The 10,566-nt window shown below is 34.5% G+C and overlaps 1 protein-coding gene across 1 annotated transcript; it reads right to left on the bottom strand.

Annotated features, from left to right (window-relative positions):
• Positions 1–5,371: 5,371 nt before the first annotated feature.
• LOC134235376 (uncharacterized) lies at positions 5,372–10,026 on the bottom strand. Its single transcript, XM_062717511.1, has 3 exons — positions 9,965–10,026; positions 8,348–8,491; positions 5,372–5,563 (listed from the first exon to the last, which is right to left on the bottom strand). The coding sequence occupies exons 1-3, from the start codon at positions 10,016–10,018 to the stop codon at positions 5,372–5,374; spliced, it is 390 nt and encodes a 129-aa protein (XP_062573495.1). The 5' UTR covers positions 10,019–10,026.
• Positions 10,027–10,566: the final 540 nt, after the last annotated feature.

The following is a 10,566-nucleotide window of genomic DNA, read 5'->3' on the forward strand; positions in this document are numbered from 1 at the left end:
CGGGTACCACCAAATTTGACCTTTTGATCTTTACCTTGGAGTTTGTCCCATTTTGGGAAAAATGCCAAATTTTTAATTTACTTTGGCTATAACTTTTAAACCGTAGATACTAGTACTCTCATACTTCACAAATGTAATCCTTGTTACATTAAACCTTTTTTAAAAAAAACATTAACTTTGACCCTTTGACCTATGAGTTTGACCTACCTTTCAAATACTTATCCTTAGCCATTAATTTTGAAGAAGTGGTGCTAGTGCTTTCCTATTTTGCAATTGTATTTCTTGTGAGAAGACACTACTTTGGGTACCATTATATTTAAATTGCATTTAAGAAAAGTTTAATCTTCGCTATGTTGCCATATACGGGCATAGCTGTTTCACAGACTCATCTTTTATACATTAGAGGTGTTGCGGATAACAGATGGATACCTCACAGCGCAACAGGCGGACGGACGTCCCGATCACTTTATACCTTCCCGCTTTTCAAGCGGAGGATATAATAATATATGATCATGCTGATTTTTTTCTACTAAAATTATCGGAATGTTGATTTCGCTGATGGAGAGGTACGGAGCAAGACAAAAAATTTCAAGCAAAAGCATGTGGAATCCAAAATTTCACTCATCTATTTTCTATAATTCGCAACATTTTTCGACAATTTTCTCAAATGTATCTTTAAATTGTTTTATTATTGTGTATGTAGATTTCTGACGCGATATTCGAATTATTAAAAGAAAATTAATGGTTTTTCTCTGATGCGATTCCCGTGAAAACGAGTGTGAAAATGACGTCTCCTGAATGGACGGCGCACCACACTTTTGTTAAATTATGAATAATGCTCGTGATATCGCCAACATAGATCCACAATATGCATAATAAAACATGTAATAAACTAGGGAATCCGTGACATTCGTCAACAAATAGCAATTTGATATTTTAGATCTATATATGTAAAAAGGCTATATACGTGAGGACGGGAAGAAGATTTTCGAGAAAAACTTTATCTTGACTGTAAAGAACATGATTGAAAGTCACTAATATTACAATATATCTTATAAATACCTGAAGTTGTTGGTTTTATAACAAAAATGAATATTTTTTACTTGTTTAATCGATTTATAAGCTTGACAAGAAATGGTGTTTGGATGTTGAGTAGATAAGGTAACTCAAACTGCACAGGTACTCCTGGGAAATTTTGAGAAAATGAGAGATCAATCACATACTTTTTATAATGCCTGTGACGTCGAAGAGTTTGCTGCTCCGTGATTTAATTATATGTCCTGAAAAATTACTCGAAATTGATACCATTTATAACATTTTTATGTGAAATTTTGAAGACCATATAACCAAAGCTTCTTTTATATTATGTGTGACATTTCGCCCGATTATGTCGTCAAATATTTTTACTTGGCAACAAGTCCACGGAATTTTTGAACAGCCCTCGTATCATCAATTTATTCCAAAATAAGCCCAGGTGAGCATTTTGACCAATATGCTTCTTTATCTTTTTTTTTTGGCCCATTAAAAAATTTCAGCCTTATTCCACAGAAAGTCATTTTTCTACGGGGGTCATTTTTTCTTCACGTGTTCTGCAAATTTTTAGGGTGGTGAAACTTTTTCTACGGGCAAAAGGACCATTTTTCTACGCCGAATAATGCTGTCGAAAAATGACCCCCGGTCATTATTCGATGGAGGTCATTATCTGTCTTTACACCAGTGCTAAATCTGTTTGGTTTTTGAGAAGATTATGATTAAATTTCGGTTTGTTATAGGTATGTACCCGTAAACGAAGTTTCGGAGGTACCTATTTTTTGCCCTGTCCGTTCGTATGTCAAGCTGTTTGTTTGTCCGCAGAAACCTTTACATTAATTGCACACGTTTGACTGGGTGGGGCTATAGCTTTCATATTTCACAGGTGTATTTCTTGTGACTAGACTTTTCTTAAGGATTCACCAATTTGACCTCTTGATCTTGATCTTTGAGTTTGACCTTTTAAAAAAAATTACCACACTTTACTTTGACCATGACTTTGACTTTTGACCCTGACCTTGTTAGATTGACAAACTTTTAAAAAAATAACTTTAACCGTAACTTTTTAACGTAAAGTTAAGGCTTTCATACTTCACATATATAATTTTTGTGACAAATCGAAGTAACCAACAACTTTGACCCAACCCTAGAAGTTTGACCTCTTTTATAAGGTATTCAATGTATAATGATCGAACTTTGAACGATTTTGTACAATTTCAAACTAGTTAAACACATTGCTTGATAACGATAAAAGTGAATGAACCAAATTTACTTAAACAATAAAATGCTTTCTTTGTTTGTTATTACTGGAATTAACGGAAGCAGCTGTTGCAGAAAAAATGCATAACCCACGTAAGCGGGTTATGTTAAAAAAACAATCTGCGCATCATAAAGAGTTAGACACACAAAATCGCCTGGGTGGTGGTGGTTCTTCAAATATACATGTACATGTTGCATGCACTGTATATTCTCATGTAAAGTCGTCTTAGCCATAAACGTAAATGATGGTGAGAACTCGATGGAATTTTCTAACTAGGTCAGCGCGTGTGTAAAGATCTTCTGCGGCCGACGCGTGGATTCAAGATTTCATTTCATTTCAAAGAAAAATAACATCATTTAAAGCATTCATATAAGTAATCACAGTTACTGATATGGATTGATGGCGAAAACAATTTTTTGGTTCAGTAATAATTTGCTGAAATTTCTTTAAAATAATACATTTTTAAAATTTTGATTAAGCGATCGAATGTTGATAAGAGTAAAGCCTGAACCTTCAGAAATTAAAAGCAAGCGGATACTTTAATGTCCATAAGAACTTACGGACATTGGAAGATTAAACAACACTAAGGAGCATAAATTAGTATTTTTTGCATCTCTTATCAATTCTCCTTAAGAAGTTTAATTTCACGTTTATAATTAAAGAACTTGCATTCTTTTCTTAGCTGCAAAACTGTAGCTCTTCGGAAAAATATATTGACAGACCGGGGAGCCACAGTGACTATTGAAAATCAAAGTACTGAAAGTACTGCTACGAGTTGATGGTATTGTTTGTACGTTGTTTAACATCCCTCTAGGCATCACCACTTGCCAATGTAGAGCTTCAAATTTTGCCCTATGCTCGGCACTTTACGGCCATTGATCAGTGATGGATCTTTTTTTGCCAGCACATACTGCGACAAAGGACCATCATTTATACGTTCTCATCTGAAGGACCGGTCGCCACGTCCCATAGTGGGATTCGAACGCACATGACTTTCATTGATAAATTCATGAAGGATTAATATTTTAATTCTTTTTGGCTTTTTGACTGAAAACTAAAACTTAATCACAATGGCATGGTATATTTATCGTTTACATAATCTATTTACTATTGAATATATTTGATTTTTTAGTCTCTAGATTAACATTTATAAACAAACATTTATCATTTTATTTATGAATAACCATCGATTAAATCTTTCTGCAATTTTTTGGGGTTATTTTTTTTACTGTCTTCTGTACTTTAAATTCACGGTATCACATTGCCAGCATCTGATAGTTAGACACAGCTGTATATAGTAAAGGTACTCTCTTTCCAGAGTAGCGCAGACAATAAGATAAGAATCAAAGACATGTTAAGTGACCTTTACTGTATTTAAAGCTTGTTGTGATGCAGATCTAAATTGTGGAAGACAGTGGTTCTTTTATTGTTTGCGCAAGAAGTAATGGCATTTACATAAAGATATTTTATCAACTGGTACAGCTAATTTCTTCTCTTTCAGATTAAAATTTGATTTACTTAGACCATCTTTATTCAAAGTGTTTCTCGCTTTGTTTACAAACATAAATAGTGTCACATGTATATATAAACACTTCATCACTAGTTATCGCGGGAAAATTGCACTGGTCATTAGCATACTGGATCAGCGCAAGGATTAGTTTATTTATATACCACTAACACGTCGGTCTTGTAAAAATAGCCTCGTTTGTACAATATTTAATTGTGTAAAGAACAAGATAGGGTAAGAACAGTATTTGACCCCTGATTTTGAGGGTCTCTCAGAATGATCCAACAGTTTTTCCATGAAAACCTGTTTTCATCCCTGCTTCAAAATTAGTGCTGGTTTTAATATTTAAGATATACAGATGTCACAGTGAGGTCAGGAAATAGGTCAATTTTTGAAATTTCTCATTCTTATGCACATTTTCACTAATTTTACAACACATTTTCTTTCTGTAAACATATAGCACACGCTTGCCTATCTACCAAATTTATATATTTTATACACTAATATCAGATGCAATGTATGGGTAAAAATCTCAGATAGGCAAGCGTGTGCTCTATGTTTTCCGAAGAGAAATGTATTCCAAATATGATGAAATTCCACCAGAATTGAGGAATTTCGGGAATTAGTTGGGCTATTAACAACAAAAATAATAAGAAATGTTTTGATGTTGAAACAGCGAAATAATATGTTAAGATCACACGGTTAGTAATATTTTGAGATGAAATTTTGAAGGACATGGAGAAATAAATAGAGAAACAGCGCACTTTTTTGTGCACAAGAAATATACAGCTTTCCAATTTAATTAAAATTAGATCTTTGATCCGCTCCAGTTTGATCGCTATTTTGTGTCAAAATCAAAGATCTAATTTTAATTAGATTGACAGCTTTCCAAAATAAATTTGTTAAAATATTTCTTTCCTATCCACAACACAGGATTTTTATTTGTTTTCTTTATCTAATATTGCCCAGAGGAATAAAATAGAAAAATATGTAATAGCTGAGAAAAAGTTACATTCCACTGTTTATTCTGTGACATAAACAAAGTCAAAGAGATGACAGGTCAGGCTTTCTGGAAAGCCAAACTTGAATGTATGATATGAAAGTTTTAAGTCGCTGTGCGTTTCTGCGGAGCTAAAATTTTAAATAAAAATATCGCCGGCGTTTTAATATTAAATAAAGATTTCTAAATGTTTAGGAAAAAGCACAATAATCGTAAAATTCAATTCTATAAGTTATTGGGTAAACATTTCATCCCTTCCTGATTGATTGATTCTGAAGAATTAAAAAAAAGCAAATTTCAGTAACTGAAAGGAACTTCAACAGTTATATAAATTGGTTTGTGGCCAATTTTTGACGCTTGCGTCAATATGTTTCTTGTTGTATTAATGATGCGAACCTCTTTATACGTTTCATTGATGGAACAGCCACTGATTAAGAAAACTGTACAGGCAACATGCCGACTGTAGTTCATGCAGTGATTAACGCAATGGGTTTTTAAGACATAAAGGAGAAAATATTAAGCGGATGTAAATATAAGATGGATAACATGTAAGGAGACGGTCTTAACTATATATCTAGTTAAACTTACATAAAGGTGTGATGGTTTTCTGAATTTTCATGATTTGATCCTTCGCAACGTCATCAGCTAAACCTCCCATAGGATTAGAACTGTTTGCAACATATACAACACAATGCATTTTATCACTTAGTGTGGCCTCTGTCCGATAATATGGATCACCCTCTTTAATTGGATGCTCTACGTCAAACTAAAATACAAAAGTATATAGGAATAGCCAAAATTAATTACTAAGCAACGGGCAGATCCTCGGTCGTGGCTGAGAACAGGAATTTACCTTAGATCAAGGTACATGTAATAACTTCGTTATAACTGATTTAGCAATCAACTTCTTCAGCTGCTAGCTTCTGAATGCCTGACTTTCTCAAAGATACACATTAGTTTGCAAGGAGTGGTAAGGTCATCTCATTAAGTGAGGCATTTTACTCAAAGCCCTTTGACTATTTCTCATATCAAAGTAAGTAAAACTTTAACGTAATTAGAATACTCAGTAAACTTCAATCGACATTATTTGAGGGTAGTTCTGTTATATGACTTTTCATGACTTTGTTGTTCTAGAGAAAACGATTTTTAGACACTTTTTTAAAAATATTTTTGCTATCTATCGGTATTCCTATGTAGAACTTTGCACCTCTATTTTTTACCCTCCCCTACATCTCGGTGATATGATATCAACAAGATGAATCTACCGCATGTAAAGAAGCTTCCATAAAAGTTTTGTCTTTCTAGCTTGTCCAGTGGGTCTTGAGAAAAATATCTTTTTAAAAGCTGCATCTTTGTGTTTTAATTAAAGCTAATGGTGATATATATATATTGTTTTAAAGAGGTGTCGACTGTTTTTGCAATTCATTCAGTTATTTTGATTTTAATCTGTATTGAATTTCAGTATGTTTTCGCCAAAACAGTATTTTGTTTTGATTTGCATTACAGGTACGTCTTTAAGTTTTTACTCTTTCCATAGTCAATTTTCTCATCCTGATATTATTGGTAATGTTTGAAATTGAGAACAAGAAGCCCATGGACCTTAAGGGTCACCTGAGTATCGTGCAAAAACTTTCAAGCAATTTAAATTGGTTCATGTTTTAATCCAGAGGCCATAAAATTCACAATTCACAGTTTTGAAAGAGGCACCATTGCTTATCATAATTATAAACTTAGCATGCTTACTCTTTTTTCCTAATACCTAAATGTAGATCAGAGTAACAATGGGAAAATGCATTTCCACTTCCCAGACCCAGGGGGCATAAAAATAACCTTTTTGCTAGATGCACCTTTCTTCCTTATAAAAATATATACTTGGATCAATGGAATAAAACCCAGAAACAAAGGAAAATATTTTAAAAGATCTAATGCATTTTCACTGTATAATCAATACATCCCAGCCCTTACACCAGAACCCTTTGGAATTTGAAAGAGACACTCTTTCCTAACATAACTATGAATTTGATTTGTTTATTTGATACCCAGAAGCAGAGTAAAATAATTTCAAAGAATAAATGCATTTTCACTATCTGACCAATAGAGCCCCGCCCTAACACCCGAACCCTAACCCTGGGGCCGTAAGATTCACAACTTTGGAAGTGGCACTCTTGCTCAACATAAGTATGTGCTTAGTTAGTTCATTTAATACCCAGAAGCAGACAGAAGAAGATTTTCAAAGAATCAATGCATTTTCACTATATAATCTATATAGGTCCGCCCTAACACCAGAATCCCCTGACCCTGGGGCCATAAAATACGCAATTTTGAAGAAGCACTCTTGTTCAACATAACTATGAACACATGTACTGAGTTAGTTTACTTAATACCCAAGAGCAGAGAAGAAGATTTTAAAAGAAATAATGCATTTTCACTATATAATCTATATAGCCCCGCCCTAGCACAAAAAACCCAGACCCTGGGACCATGAATGTCACAATTTTTGTAGAGGACTCAATGCTCGTTACATTCATGCCAACAGTTTGCCTGCTTGACCCCTCACCCTGGGACCATGAATTTCACAATTTTTGTAGAGGACTCAATGCTCGTTACATTCATGCCAACAGTTTGCCACACCCAAAGATCATGAAACGGACTTAGACTTAAGTCAAAGTGTCTATCATCTATAAAATCTTAAAAACTTGTTAAAGGAAACTCTTAATTTGCATTTGACAGCAGATTGATGATACAAAATCGGAAAGCATTTTCATTTAGGGCTGCTTAACCTCTAAAGAAAATTCAGCATTTAAGACATTTTTTTGACTTAAGCTAAAATGTTTCATGATCCCGGGGCCAGGAGTAAAGAAGAATATTTTAAGGATTACAATAATTTTGGTGGTTTTGGCCCCACCTCAAGCCCCAAGGGGCGGGGACCATTGAATTTACAATTTTTTTTTTCCACTCCAATGTTGTAAAGCAATTTGGTTGAAATTGGTTAAGTGGTTTCAGAGAAGAAGCTGAAAATGTTCAAATGATAAAACACGACAGACGACAGACGACGGACAAAAACAGATAGCAATAGGTGACCTGAGTTAATTACTCAGGTGACCTAAAAAGTACAGAAAACCAAAGATGCCGCACGGCCATCCTGCGTCCAATGCCTTTGCTTTTATAACTAGTAACGCGAGTTCAATTCAGCAAGTAAAACACTAGCAATAAGCTTTAAAACAAACTGCTTAGGCAAATTATTGAGTTATAAAATATTGCACATTTCATACCTGATTCCTTCTGACATTTTTAAGGTCCGTGTTTGCTCTGTTCCTGATAGGTATTGTTAAAAATAATTTTTGAGCTTGAAATCTGTTCGTTATCTCCTTACATTTGCATTATTTTGATAAGAGAAAATAGAGTCTTACCCATAAAAAATCAAAAGACGTGCAAATAAGAGAGTTTCTATATATACTTGTATATTAAAACATTGATTTAATTAATGTTATTTGTAAGAACGTGACCTTAAATGGGTAATTTTTTCATGCTTCAATCAATTAACAAATACCTTGTAGCCCGATTTTATGTGACCATCTATGAGAAAGGCAAGGTCATCATTATGCATTCCATTCTTTATGTGAAGACCCCTGCAATCATATAACCGAACCTTTAGCCAGTTTCCCTTATCGTCTACAAGTGGATGAGGTTGTATCTAGAAATAGATGATCAATTAGCTTATAAATATTCTTGAATGACTGTTTCATTGAAAATGAAATTAGTAACAAGTGGCCCATGGGCCACATCATTCACCTGACCACACCAGCTAAGAAAAAGTGCATATAAGTAAAGTATTGATAAGTTTACCTGGAGGTGCTTGAGTATCGCAAATAACTTTGCTGTTCTTGAGAAAACATATTAACATATTTCAAAATTTTCTTCCTATATACAGTGTATATTGCGTACTAATAACAATTTCATCCCGAATTAGTGCCCCTGCCTTCCCAACGGGGTCATGATTTAAACAAATTTAGGCTTTGCTATTCTTTAAATATGTTTTCATATTATTTTCAGGTTAAACTTGGATCCCTATAACGGCCCCGTTTTACCCTAGTTGGTCATCACTTGAACAAACTTGAATCTACACTACCTGATCTTTCTTGTCACAAGGGGTCCTTGAGAAGAAGATTTTTACCTCGTATATATTCCTATGAGGATTTTTTTTAAATTCAACGATGAAATGCATAACTATAACTAGAGGTACTGTGAGCAATGAGCTCACTAAATGATAACCCCCACCCCCGCCTCCCATATGAATAAAATGGCAGTGTCCATGTTTTGCACTGGAAAATCTAAAACATATGTCAGATCAAAAAGTAAATTAAGAGGTTCACAATGGCAATATGTAATAAAGATTCTGTATAAGTTTCATTAAATTTCTTTCAGTGGTATGAGAGGAGTTGCGGATAAGAGATGGGTACCCTAAAGCGTAACAGACGGACGGACGTACGTACAGACGGACAGACGGACGGAAGTACCGATTACTGTATACACTTCCGCTTTTCAAGCGGGGGGGGTATAATAAGCCCTATCGATACATTAAATTTTACTTAAAACTTATCATTACATTACCACCTTGATTGTGATGTCAAAAGGCAGTCTATATACTCACATTCATACATTTGCTTCAGTTACATATTGAGAGGGCCGCGTTACGCAGTGGTTAGAGCGCCTACTCTAGAGTCGCGAAGTAAGGAGCCAATCCTTACGTCACGGATTCGAATCTTATTGTTAAACGTGGAGACCGGTCCTTCGGATGAGACCGTATAAACTGAGGTCCCGTGTCGCAGTAGGTACTGGCACGAAAAATATCCCCCCTTACTTAATAGTCGAGTATAGGACAAAATTTGCAGCTCTACACTGGCAAATGGTGCGCTTCTCCATATGAGTGAAAAATTCTCGAGAGGGACGTTTAACAACATACAATCAATCATATTGAGAGGGTAACTTACATGATATGGTTGATCACGTAATTGTCGAAATGTATTTTGATCTCTTTCAAGTACTACGGTGCAAGTGATATACAGAATTTTTATTTATTAGAATTTTACTACATTAGTAAACTGACTATATTCAAGAGTGTTAAGGACATGCAAAAGAGTATTTTTATGTAAATTATTAAACTTACCCTATCAGTTACACTTCCCGTCTGAGCCTCTCTTACACCAGCCGGTTTAACCATTCTGCCCTCGTTGCGTAAAGAAGTGCAACATGAATTAATGAATGAAGATTTACCTGATGCAGCTTGTCCAATTAACAATATGTTTAAAAATTTAGTGTCTTTGTGGACTGCGAATGAACTGACTTTTTCTCTATAGTATTCAGTTTTCTGAAACCGAAAAAAACCCAAACATTTAAGTATCAGTACAGTGCAGCATTTAAAAAAACGGCATTACTTGGATCAGCATCAGCAAGCAAAGGATAGAATTAGCATTGACCAAGTGAAAACAGATAAAGGAAATTTTTAATACAAATTACAAATAAGAATTACCCCCAAAATTATTTTTAATGGCTTAAAATAGCGATGCTGTTTTTGAATTATCTACTTCCGGCAGGATAATCCTACTTTCGGTAGCATTACTAGCATTGACCTAGTTTTCAAACCAGAATCAGGATAAGGATCAAACCAGGATCAGGATAAGGATAACTAGCATCTAAATCAGCAAGCAAAGGAAGCATCAAAATCAGCAAGCATAGGAAGCACCAAAATCAGCATTGATACTGTAGAAA

This window comes from Saccostrea cucullata, unplaced genomic scaffold (genome assembly GCF_032062105.1).
Source record: "Saccostrea cucullata isolate Sc308-1 unplaced genomic scaffold, CSIRO_AGI_Scuc_v1 ctg2368, whole genome shotgun sequence".
NCBI classification, from domain to species: domain Eukaryota; kingdom Metazoa; phylum Mollusca; class Bivalvia; order Ostreida; family Ostreidae; genus Saccostrea; species Saccostrea cuccullata.